The sequence below is a fragment of the Schistocerca cancellata genome, chromosome 5 (genome assembly GCF_023864275.1).
Source record: "Schistocerca cancellata isolate TAMUIC-IGC-003103 chromosome 5, iqSchCanc2.1, whole genome shotgun sequence".
In the NCBI taxonomy this organism is placed as follows: Eukaryota; Metazoa; Arthropoda; class Insecta; order Orthoptera; family Acrididae; genus Schistocerca; species Schistocerca cancellata.
Genome location: NC_064630.1, coordinates 532,846,651 through 532,860,261, shown reverse-complemented (window position 1 = coordinate 532,860,261; position 13,611 = coordinate 532,846,651). Strand labels below are relative to the sequence as shown.

Here is a 13,611-nt window from a genome sequence, read left to right as displayed (position 1 = left end):
ACGATATGCTATTGGTCAGACTTCAGAATTAAAAACATGAAACCAAGACTATTTAGGTGAAAAGTCACTAGCATACCATCTACAAGTACTGGACCAGGTACAGTGACATATCGCCGCCAGTGCTGTCGCTACACATATTGCATTCGATCTCACACTGCAAGTGGTATGCTATATAACTATTATTCTAGGTATATCTCGTGACAGGTCTCTATTTGTCAAAAGCAGCCAACACTCTACAATTTATCACCGTTATGTGATTTTACGAGTGCTTAGAACCGGCCGAAATCCATTTTGATGGAATCTACTGCACAAAAACTTGAAAATGGCTTTATGAGATAAAGGGATGTCCCAATCCTCCGAGGACAGCCAGCTGGCTGGGCGTTATCACTCAGAGCGCCATCAGGTATCAAAATGGCTGCCCTGGGTCGAATACCTGCGAGCTGGTGACCTCGACAGTGGAGGCGAGCTCGTAAAATATTACCAGAGAATTTTGTGGTTAACACTAGTTGACGCTTTAGGAAACCACGTTATAAAATATACATTATATGTGGAGGCACAGTTCTTGCTTCTAGGTTACATGCAATTTCCACGAATTAACAGCAATTCTATAGTGCTAATGGAATTTTGGCGGCCATAAATATGTATAATTTTTTTTTAGCTTACAGCTTAATCTTAACTCTAGGCGGTCGTAATATTCAGACACAGGATAAACGGTTGATACAACTCTGGACCACAATGCATAATATCCGACTATCAGACACGTTTTTGCTTAGTAAATAGGGTCATCATCTCAGATAGAGATAATATTTCAGTGAAAACACGCAAAAACGTCTTTTAATATTTATACGATCGAAATTTACACGTCTCGTTTGCTAGGGACATAAGGCTACTGTAGCACAGCTTTTTTGCGCCGCGTCGCCAGCTAAGACAATTAGGAGCTGAGTGAGGCGATATTTTATAGGGCGGGCAGGCAGAGAGCGAGGCGATACTCACGGTCCAGCCGCCGTCGGCCACCTCCTGCTCGCAGTAGACCTTGAGGAACCAGTAGGTGGTGCCCCGGATCTGCAGGTAGTACACGCCCGAGTCGCGCATGCCCGCGTTCAACAGGTCCACGCACGAGTAGCCCTGCAAACACACGCCGTACACAGCTGTACAGTCAGGCCACAAACACATCTGTAAATCGTAACAGTACTCAACCATGCATGGAAGGCGGCTTAAAAATATGGCAAAACAAGATCTTAGTTGATGAGCTGTCTGTCTAGCTTCTCACCAGACATAATATTAAAAAAGCAGAGTAAAAACACCTTCAAATGGTTCAAATGGCTCTGAGCACTATGGGACTTAACATCTGAGGTCATCAGTCCCCTAGAACTTAGAACTACTTACATCTAACTAACCTAAGGATATCACACACATCCATGCTCAAGGCAGGATTCGAACCTGCGACCGTATCCGTCGCGCGGTTCCAGACTGAAGGGCCTAGAACCGCTCGGCAACTGTGGCCGGCAAAACATCTTCAGCCTTCTAAATTTCCAGTTGTTACTTTATCTGAGCAACCAGTTTCAGAGCTGTATTACTTCATCTTCAGGCCCCCTAGCCGACGTGTAGGAAGAACCCCACCTCTGGTCCAGTCAAAATAGGGGCCAGCATTCAGTGAGTGGTATCCGCAGTTTTTTGACACAGTGATCCCTTCGATCATCACTTGACGACTCAAGTAGCGCTGAAACTAGTCGCTCAAATAAAATAATTCAGTAAAGTTAGACGGCTGAAGAGATTTTATTCAACATTTTGTATTTAACAGTCGAGATCCCTCAACCATGTGTATATAGATGAACTTACAGAGACATAGCCGACGTAAAAGATCTTACTGGTGGCTTTGGAACGTAGAAGATTGTGTAGAACTGGTACCATGGGGGCGCGTCGACCTCCACCACTGACGTACGTTACCAGCGGATTGAGATGGGTCGGCGTGGAGACGTGAGAGAATGACAGCAAGACACAATTGTGTTCGTTAAGAAAAAGCCAAAGCTATCACCAATCCGAAGGTTGGTTGGAACACTACGGTGCATTATTACGCTTGGCCTCGTTGGAGTTAGTATGCCATTGCTTTCCTCAGATTTACTCGCAAGGGGAGGGTCTGACTCGTGGGTCACAGATTCGTTTTGCAAGAACGATCTGTACTGAAAATGAAGAGACATGCGTTTCAACTTTTTTGCTAGTTTTTGAAAAAAATCTAGGTCAAAGTTGATGACGAAAAATCGCATTTTCTACGCTACACATCGAAAGATCGTCTAAAAATAAACGTTTTTTATTAATATGATTTCGGCTCCTAAGTTAATAATGTTCGGGTTATTAACGTTTTTGTGTTTACATGATGTAGCTAGGGTATTTGTCTTTCTGTGCGTCTAGCAGAGCGAGATTGGTGGTGTGCCGCTACCGCTCAGGTCTGTACACCGTCTTAAGTATACTTACGGTGTACTCAACGAATGTGACGAAAAGAGTGTAAGATTGTACCACGTTACTGATATTTACGCCCGGCAAGAGCGTGAATAGAGCACAAGAAAAAATCATGATACTATGTTGGACCTGAATCTATACTTTCGCAAAATAATTCTCTGAACTCTGATTGTTGAACAGCGCGCGACTCACCGCCTTGTTAATAGAGCATTGCGTGAGACACTTTTAGCATTTGTTAAAACTAAGGTCTACGTGGAGCGTTCATACTGACAAAAGAATAAAAAAAACATAATCTCAGGGATTGTATGTCGTGTTATCACATTAAAGTATTGCTGCAGGATATCTTTACTGTGGTGAAAATTAATTAAAAGAAACCTTGTACTGAAAGAAGGTATTTCCCTTTTTCTTAACGTTATATTCTTCGTCTTGCCGAGAAGCGGGGGAATGTTCTTAGTTTTTACTTTCATACAATATAAAACAATACATTCGCTTTCTTTTCCTTAATAATTATGGTGCAAGTCTTTTAATGCGTCCGTTGATGACGGAACGCAATGAAATTTATAACGAAATTTTTCCTACGCAAGATGTCTGCCATGAATGGTCGATTGTTCGACCGTTCTTGTCGTTTATCCAGCGTGCTGAAAACCTTGCAAATAATATTTTTATTTCTGCATGAAGGTCACTAGACATACGAAGGAAAAAATACACAATCAGCATAAATTACCATATATTATTTAAAATTTACAACTTACAATGCACAATGGCCGCTTTAGCGTGCGTTAGCTTCGAGACTAGAACAGAGAGTGAGTAATAACACTGGTCTTTTTAGTTTCTTTCGTTAACGAGTAAAAGAATAATGTATTAGCACATAGATACTATACAGTTATCTTATAGAGCCTGTTTGTACCATCATTATTTCATTTTATTATCAATTACCATTGCACGCACATTTTCAGAGTTTTTTACTATTTTCATTTTACTTTATTACGTGTCTGACTTTTCGTCGCATATTTTAATATTTTGTACAGTATATCGGTACAGTGGTCAAGCGGTCAAGATGTTAGACTGAAAAACTGCTGATCCGTGTTCGAGAATCAGTCGCAGTTTTTTTTTCTTCATTCGATGTTTCTTCGGTGTATCTGATAATATTCAGATAAAGGGCATACCTTTCTTTGCCATTTTTTGAAGTTAAACATAGGGAGGTCTGATTAATAATCAAAAAAGTATAAATAACGTACTGACCGTTGTTTTCGTAGTGATACATGACACGCTAACGCACTACGATAGATATTTTCCTAGATGACAATGCTCAACGGACTTGCACGGTGAAAATGATACCACTGTAACCTTTGTCAACTGTGTGACGTTTATTTTTTTCCGACAGGTAAAGAATTTCATCTCACCACATCAAAATCAAGGGAAATTACAGCAGAGCTGAGAATTACAAGATAGGGCGGATGTTATTAAAATTCATGCGTTCGTCCATAACCAATCCCTGTCTTTCAAGATATGCTTTTGTACGCTTGATATGCATCGAGATTTGTTAGTAGGAACGTGAATTACATATGTTTTCCACGAACAATGTTCCGAAAAACATGTCAAAGCGGAGAGATTTCGTTCGCGTGTTGCACATTGTGCGAGAAATATTTAGTTCTATGGTAGGTTTCTTCAAAAAAAAAAAAAAAATGGCTCTGAGCACTATGGGACTTAACTTCTGAGGTCATCAGTCCCCTAGAACTTAGAACTACTTAAACCTAACCAACCTAAGGACATCACACACATACATGCCCGAGGCAGGATTCGAACCTGCGACCGTAGCGGTCGCGCGGTTCCAGACTGTAGCACCTTGAACCGCTTGGCCACCCCGGCCGGCTGGGTTTCTTCACCTCATTGTTTACGAGAAGGCTCACGAGGAGACGATCAGTTAGGATTATGCAATTATATACTCTATGTATGTTTTTGTATTATGTATCACGATGAAAATAGCTGTAAATTCATTATATATACTTATTTGAATACTAATCACACCTCACGATGTTTTGCTTCAAGAAAGCAAGGAAAAGTATTCCCATTATCAGAATAGTATCGGATAGTCTAAAAAGATATCTAATGAAATAAAGCTATTATCAGTAATCGAATACGGGCCAGCAGTTTGGTGCCTATTGCCTTGACCACTCGCCCACCGACCTTGCATAGAATCACGAGTATCCTAGCTACTGCGCGAAAACATAAAAGCGTCAGTAACTCGAACATTATTAACTTTTGATCCCACATCGATGTTTATTTTTAGACAATGTTTCGGTGTATATAGCATCAAATTACTATTTTCCATCAGCTTTGACCTCGTTTTTTTCAAAAAATAGGGAATGCCTAGCAAAAAGTCGAAACAGTTGTGCCTCTATTTTCAATATAGATCATCCTTGCAAAACTTGATGAAAATCGGTGATCCACATGTCAGACCTTCCCCTCGTCAGTCAATTGTAGGTGAACCTAAGGGTTAACGTGGGCTCCTTCCCATGCTGCAATTCCGAATTTTTTCACATCAGCAAATATTTCCAGAAACGAAAAATGATAATGGATAGATAAAAATCGAAGTACTGACTGAGGATTGAACTCGAGATCTCTGAGTCCATAAACGGGAATGCAGGCTGTCTCGGCGAATTTCATTGGTGGAATTCTCTCGGGTTGTCAGGCGAATCGTGGCGACGAGTTGACGCAACATTTCTCCTGAAGATGGCGAGTGGGAAACCTGTAGAAACATTGCGACAAAACGACGCAACGATTCTGCTGATAACGGTAGCCCAGGTCTCTATCACTAAGCCTTGTTATATCAGCGTCCGCTGCTCGTGGTCGTGCGGTAGCGTTCTCGCTTCCCGCGCCCGGGTTCCCGGGTTCGATTCCCAGCGGGGTCAGGGATTTTCTCTGCCTCGTGATGACTGGGTGTTGTGTGATGTCCTTAGGTTAGTTAGGTTTAAGTAGTTCTAAGTTCTAGGGGACTGATGACCATAGATGTTAAGTCCCATAGTGCTCAGAGCCATTTTGTTATACCAGCGTGGAATGAACAGTGTGCGTACAAGGAGTGATGTACAATTTGCAACTATTATGTTTCAAGGTGTAAGAGACGTTGAGTGGACCGATGCCCCAAAGAGCGTTTAACTTGCAGTGTATGGAGGGACTGGCTCAAGCCAGAGGTGTTACTGTGATGTTCTGGTAGTGTTTTACCAACCTTGATCTTGTTCAACTCATTCAGGTTACCGTGAACATGATCTGGGTTATTTCAACATTCTCGCTGACCACGTGTGGCCCTTTCTGACACCTTCCAGATGAGTATCCTAATGACAGCAACTAGAGCGTTCACAGGGCTCTTCCCTGGTTTGACGAACACTGGGGCGCTCTATCGCACTTCTGCTGGTCCGCTAAAACATCCGACGTTTATTCCACTTAAGATGTCTGGCTTTATTTTGAACCGGTTGAAACGTGGCAATCAACATCCTGTCAAAATGGTGGCTCTTAACGATCTAATCATGAATGAGTGACTTCATCTGGGCACGGTACATTGGAAGAATTCTGGACACTCTAATTCACCAGATAAGCTCGTTATGAAGGGTAGAGGCGGTACTAAACGGTACTGCCTTGACACCTTCTCGAAGGAATTAACTTTTTTGTCCGGTGTGCTTGCGTTGAAGAAATATTGAAGACATAGACGAGGATTTTCGGGGTTTGATTCCCCGTCTATAATGAAATCATTGGCGACAGAGCAAGTAAGTCGCCGCTGATTTTTCAATATAATCACTGTGGCAATCGCCTTATGCTATTTACATATACAACGGAAAGTATAAATCTGGGTTTAGAAAATTACTCCTCCATAATGCACTTCAAATGAATTAACCGAGAGAAAGAAGAAAACGAGAGATAATATTTCAGTGATGCTACAGAAGGGCAAAATGGAATCGTAATAGTTTCAACGTCCATGGATGACCCTCGTTGAAGGTAACCAAAGATATTCAGACCTTCTTTTATACTGGAGTAGCCACCTATCTTTAAAAAATGAGAAAATAGCTCAAGCGCCCGGGTTCTCAATTTAAACGTAAGTTTTGCCTTTCATAGGAAGTAAAGCAGTGTAAAAAAAGTAATTATTTCCTAATGACAAACTTTTTAGATATATCACCGGCAACACACAAAAGAGACAAATGTATTATTTTCGCATATGTTTGGTAGAAAAAGTTTGTGAATCTGATAAACATAATCGTAATCTGCATGTATTTTTATCCAACATTATTTATTTTTACCAGTAAAACAGAGATTTCCTACTGATGGTATAACATGAAAAAATGAATGGCCAAACAATAACCAGTAAGAAATTGTCCTTTCCTGAAGGCAGAATCCTCAAATATATCTATTTTCAAGGAAACCCGATACCAAATAGTTAACTTTCTAAACAAAACCATCTCAAAAGGTATGTAATAAATAACTTTAACATCTGACTATTATTTTTAATATTCTAATCATTGTCTTTATTTAACTAAACGGCAATACAAATGTTTCCTATGTGTAAACTTCGGACCGATGTAAAACAAGGCCTGAAGACACTTACCTCATCAGGTTAAAACACTTGAAATATATATATTATAAAAATATAATGCAAAAAGAGGAAAAAAGAGAGAGGGCTTAAACTTGTTGAAGGCTTTGGGCAGTAAATTATGGCAGATTACATTTAGAGGTCTGGTTCAATACGAAGTGAAAACCGAGCCACTGTTATTTCAGGGGATAAGGCATTAGTTTATATTAGAAAGTGGAAAGTCTGTAACTTTTCAATTACGAGGCACGTTATCCATTGTCGATTTCTCTCTACACAGAATGTCTTGTGATTTGATGGGGAATTGATAGTGATTTAAAAGGTATTTTGTTGACGACGTCGTAAACAGAATTGAGATGTTTATTATTCAAGTTTATTGGTGCCTTAAATTTTTCTGGCGAATCGCGCAGGTGTAATCGAAGGTCGCCTGCGTAAAGACGATAATTACAGTGTGAGAGTGCGGAAATTGTGACAGACGAATGTGGGGAAAATAACCTTTGAAGGACATATATCCCTCCATGACCCTCGTCGTGATCCATTCATTATTCACTCTTACTTACGTGCCTGCTTGGGGCCTGCTCAAGTGGATGTGCTTGCGGCCTGACAGATAACATTCCAGCCAGGTAGGGCGCATATCCACAGACTCGCCTACCCGCTGTGAATAACAAATCCGACACGGTTCGTGAGTCCAAAGGCAGAACCGGCAAAGCACAGGAAGCTGAGTAAGGAAAGACAGAAAGGGAAACAACCTCCACCGAGGGGAAAAAACAGGAACTGACTAAACGTAGGCGGAAACGACTAAAAAGAACAGCATCTACCTCATTTACACGCTTGAATACCAGTAGTTTGCGGAACAGTGTCTAAAGTTCTAGTACTTAGTGAACTATTGTAGGTGCACACTTAAACCTAACTAACGTAAGGACATCACACATATCCATGCCCGAGGCAGGATTCGAACCTGCGACCGTAGCAGCAGCGCGGTTCCGGACTGAAGCTCCTAGAACCGCTCGGCCACAGAGACCGGCTTACGCTTTCCAATTGCTGTCTCTTGACATTATGTTAAAGCATAGTACTATTTAGCAACGTAAACAAATTATTATTATTGTTAATAGATAAAAATACTTAATACTAAGTACCCGTCGTTGCCCAGGTGTGTATTTATTCCAGTCTGCTATTAGTCCATCTCCTCCTTCTCCTTCTTTCTGTCCAACTCATTGTTCATCCTTCCCCCCCCCCCCCCTCCTCCTCTGTCCATCTCCACCTCCACCTCTCCCTGTTCATCTCATGCTCTTTTCTTACCTCGTCCAATTCCTCCTCTCCTATCTCTTTGTGCATCTGCTCCTCTTCCCTTCCTCTGTCCATTTCCTCCTCCACCTCTCTCTGTTCATCTTCTCCTCCCCATCTCTCTGTTCATCTGCTCCTCCCCGTCTCTTTGTATTTCACGTATATTTATCATATTTCTGACGTATTTGTAAACATATTTCACCTGCATCTCTAGTGAATTTCGCCTAGCAATTACATTTTCACGAGCTTAATGTTTATGGCGTCATAGCTGAATTTCGCCCAGAAATTACATTTTCACGTGCTTAATGTTTATGGCGTCATAGCTCCTAAACTATGTGTCTGATAATGATATATTTTACCGGTACATCCAATAGCATATGTAAGTACTGTGGTCAAAATGTGTCGCGCGTTCCGGTAGTAGTAAAGAAGTAATAAACAAAAACGTCGTGCTTCACGCGGCGGTTTTACTGCATGAACAGCGAAAAAGTAATTAGCTATTAAATTTTCTCCTTTCATAATTTTGTGGGGCATGTCAGGGAGAAAAAGTTTCGTGAGAGTTTAAAATTATGTGTAAAGTTTGTTGCAAGTCACTAAGTGCTCTCATCTCAAATACACGGCGACTAAAGTACCGCTATTCACGCGTCGTGGGCTACACCGCTTTTTCGTCCCAATCTCCACCCGTTTTATTGGTAGGTACTTCTTACCACCATAGTGATTTTTCCAGACGGTAAGTGATTCGTGTACCAAGTTTGGTTGAAATCGATCCAGTGATTTAGGAGGAGATGTGGAACATACATGCATATACATACAAACATTTTTATATGCACTGAAGAGCCTGGTTCACCTGCCTAATAACGTGTAGGACCCCCGCGAGCACGCAGAAGTGCCACAACACGACGTGCCATGGACTCACTAACGTTTGAACTAGTGCTGGAGGGAAATGAAACCATGAATCCTGCAGGGCTGGCCAGAAGTCCGTAGGAGTACGTGGGATTGGAGACCTCTTCTGAACAGCACGTTGCAACGCATCCGAGATATGTTCATGTCTGAGGAGTCTGATGACCAGCGGAAGTCTTTAACCCCAGAAGAGTGCTCCTGGAGCCACTCAGGACGTATGAGGTGTCACATTGTCTTGTCGGAACTGCCCAAGTCCGTCGGAATGCAAGATGGACATGAATTGATGCAGGTGATCAGACCGGATGCTCACAGCGTGTTACCTATCAGCGTCGTACCTAGACGTATCAACGGTCTCATATCACTCCAACTGCACACGCCCCGCACCATTACGGAGCCTCCACTAGCCTTGAACAGTCCACTGCTGACATGCGGGGTCCATGGGTTCATGAGGTTGTCTCCATACCCGTACGCGCGCATCCGCTCGATGCAATTTGAAACGAGACTCGTCCGACCAGGTAACACGTTTCTAGCCATCAACAGTCAAATGTCGGTGTTGACGGGCCCAGGCGAGGCGTAAAGCTTTCTGTCATGCATTCATCAAGGGTACACGAGTGGATCTTCGGCTCCGAAAGCCCATATCGATGATGTTTAGTTGAATGGTTCTCATGCTGACACTTGTTGATGGCCCAGCATTGAAATCTGCAGCGTCACGTTGAACGATTCTCTTCAGTCGTCGTTGGTCCCGCTCTTGCAGGATCTTTTTCCGGGCGCAGCGACGTCGGATATTTGATGTTTTATCGGATTGCTGATATTCACTGTACACTCGCGAAATGATCGTACGGGAAAGTCCCCACTTAATCGCTTCCTCGGAGACGCTGTGTCCCATCGCTCGTGCTTCGACTATAACACGACGTTCAAACTCACGTAAATCTCGATAATCTGCCATTATAGCAGAGTAACCGATCTAACAACTGCGCCAGACACTTGTTGTCTTAATTCGGGATTGCTGGCCGCAGCGCCGTATTCTGCCTGTTAACGTATCTCTCTGTATTTGAATACGCATGCCCATAGCAGTTTCTTCGGCGCTTCAGTGTGTGTATGGAGGTACTGTATCCTACGGGATAGGCCGTCACTCGGTACGTCCATGTCAGCTGGGTTGCCTACCCGGCAGACGTCAACAACAGCATTCAGGCTTGCAGTGGACGCCAAGTCAGACAGGTGGCGCCAGCGTCACTACAGTACTCCTTACGCTGGTCCTGTGTACGAAAACAGAGAGGGTGTAGTAGAGTATCTTTCCGCTCTGCTGCCTTTAGGAGGCCACAAGCCAGCAATTTCAGTCGTGGAGCCAGATGAATTACGACTCTAATAAAGTGAAGAGTTCAGCAGGTTCCCTCCGATTTTTAAGCATGATTATCCACGAAAATTGAAAGAGAAACAGTCCTCGGTCACAATTTTTAACAAATTTACCTCGTTTCAACAATGCTAGGAGTGTCTTCCTCAGAATTTAAATCAAAGAATGGTCTATATTCTAAAACATGGTCACAGAATTATGACTAAAAACGTATGATAGGGTATAAGTACAGAATCGTCGTGAAAGACTGGCAGTACTTATATGTCATTTATAAAATAATAAAGGGCATATTTATTATTTTATAAATGACATATAAGTACTGCCAGTCTTTCACAATGATTCTGTACTTATACCCTATCATACGTTTGTAGTCATAATTCTATGACCATTTGTAGAATATAGACCATTCTTTGATTTAAATTCTGAGGAAGACACTCCTAACAGTGTTGAAACCAGATAAATTTGTTAAAAATTGTGACTGAGGGCTGTTTTTCTTTCAGTTGTAACTATTCACGGTCTCTGAAAGTGCAGCCATGTACAAAATTTTGATTACCCACGAGTTGCCTAGCAGTGGTCATCTAGTAACCTCCGAGCAATTTTTAAAATTTCTGTGTTGGTTTGCAAATATTCACAGCCTAGACTAGACCGAGTAAGCTGTCAAACATGGATTGGACTTTGAATCACAAACGTAAAATATATTTAGTTCATTCTATGTTTCAAATGTTCTTTAGGGAACTTGTGTATTTTATCCAGAATCTCCTCATGTGACTCGAATTGCATATCTCGTGTCTTGAAAATGTGGTAACATATATTAGTCACCACTTTGGAGAAACTGACAATGTTTCGACATGCGACACAGACTTTTGCGTCCACTGCCACAACGCTTTATTTTTTGGTAATTATACACTTGAATATTATTATACTACAATATTTTATGTATCTTTTATTATTATTAAAATCATAAACACCACTGGCATGTTAAAACTCAGAGCGATGGCATGTTAAGTTTGAGAAGGGAGGGAGGGAGGGTCAGTAAACAATAGTGTCCTTTCAGAACCGAATCCTAAACCCACTCATGAATCCACATAGGAAGAAAAAACTGTTTCTGACAAATTATCTCTACAATTTCCAAACACTAATGTTATTACAGAAAGATACCGCTGATTTAGTAACCAACTGTATGCAAATCTTCTTTCTGTCCAATCCTTGTGCCCAACTTGGGAGCACATTGAACTTAGTTAGCACTCTTATTCTTTTCCAGAATATTTGAGTTTGTGAATTAATGTTCGATGATTTCTTAGCGTCTCTACAGGGATTGGGTTAATTTGAGGTGTCACGTGACTGGCATGTCGTCAGATCTTCACTACCGATTGCTGTGAGTCTACCTCAGAGTAGATAAGCCATACGCTCATATTGTGGAGGCCGCGCAGCTAGATCACTTTCACTTGCTATAATATCAACGGTACACTGACTACTTAGCGGAATGGTTAGCCTAGCTGCATTCGATGCGAAACGACCCGTGTTAGATTCCCGGTACGTCCACAGGTTTATATCTCAGATAGGGAGGTGTGAAACGCAGTTTACTTAGCCTGGTGAGGCCAGATGAGGAGATGCTTGAATAAAGATGCACCTACTGGCAATAACATCTGATCACATGTCCCACAGTCATAGGTCAGTCCCCTAACTGCCTTGCAGGCAGCAATCGGTCAGTCGCAACACGACTAAGGCGGTTGAAATGCCCCTCCAAACACCAATATTTAGGTTTCCTCGTGGTTTTCAAAAGTCAGTTAAGGTACATGCGGGGAGGTCATAACTGAAGATATGGTGTCCAATGAGTACCGTGATCACTTCTCCTGTACGGAAAGGCAGACGCCATCTATGTCGCTGTTTTATTTTATTGGATAAATGGTTTCCACCATTTTAGGTCATCCTCAGATCCATTAAATACTAAAAAGGAAAGAAATAGAGTAAGTCAGCACAAGTATAATCTTAAAGTGACATAAAAGTATGTACAGTGACAGTATGCAAAAAACAACATGAGGCAAATCAGACGGTAGTACCACGAAGCACATGTTATCAGTTGTCAAAGATAGAGTTAAAACTACTGAAGTTATGTAAATTTAACAACAAAAACACTACGCGCATATTCTCACGTGGCTCAACACTTGCCGCGCCGGATTAGCCGAGCGGTCTGAAGCGCTGCAGTCATGGACTGTGCGGCTGCTCCCGGCGGAAGTTAGAGTCCTCACTCGGGCATGGATGTGTGTGTGTTTGTCCTTAGGATAATTTAGGTTAAGTAGTGTGTAAGCTTAGGGACTGATGACCGTAGCAGTTGAGTTCCATAAGATTTCACACACATTTGAAATTTTTTTTTTTTTTTTTTTTTGGCTCCACACTTCAGCGCCCTCATATAGTGGAATTTGCCTTTAAAATAATTTACTGTGTTTTAAAGTAAAAGCCTAAACAAAATAAAGATTAAACTTAATACATATTAAATATTGTAAAAAAGTTTAAAAATTTTAAAATTTGCGAGCTTACAGAAGACGAAATGTCATGTGCTGCATGTTGAGCATCTTATTATAGTCAACACGCTGCAGGCAGACGGTCGCACAGACCACACACAGGAACGCGTATTCACGTGTAGGAAAGCAAGGTGTAGTACGGATCGTCATCGTACATGCTAAAATGATCGGTCCGTGAAAACTCACTCCGCTCGTTCAAAATCTTGTCTGGATCTGTGTTTTTTTTTTTTTTTTCGCCCAAAGTATTTCAAGCTCCTCCAGCACAACCAGACACTGATGTTTTTTTTTTTTTTTTTTTTTTGCTTTGCTAATAGTAGTAGTAGTAGTAGTAGTAGTAGTGGTAGTTGTTGTTGTTTTATGCATTTGGAGATCACGTTTAGAGGTATGTAGACACGTCATGTATTACAGCTTCAGTAGGAAAAGAAACATAGTTCACTTACAATCGCGTTTACGCACTTACAAGTTTAGTTTGACAGGGATGGAACAGATGATCGGTAGCGGCCTTATAGTAGCGACTATCCCTG

The 13,611-nt window shown here is 41.6% G+C and overlaps 1 protein-coding gene across 1 annotated transcript in view; it reads right to left on the bottom strand.

Annotated features, from left to right (window-relative positions):
• LOC126187736 (uncharacterized) overlaps positions 1 to 13,611 on the bottom strand; it is a 587,768-nt gene that overhangs the window by 34,329 nt on the left and 539,828 nt on the right. The window contains exon 6 of the mRNA XM_049928985.1: positions 994 to 1,125. Coding sequence (XP_049784942.1) covers positions 994 to 1,125 — 132 coding nt within the window. The remainder of the gene's footprint in view (positions 1 to 993; positions 1,126 to 13,611) is intronic.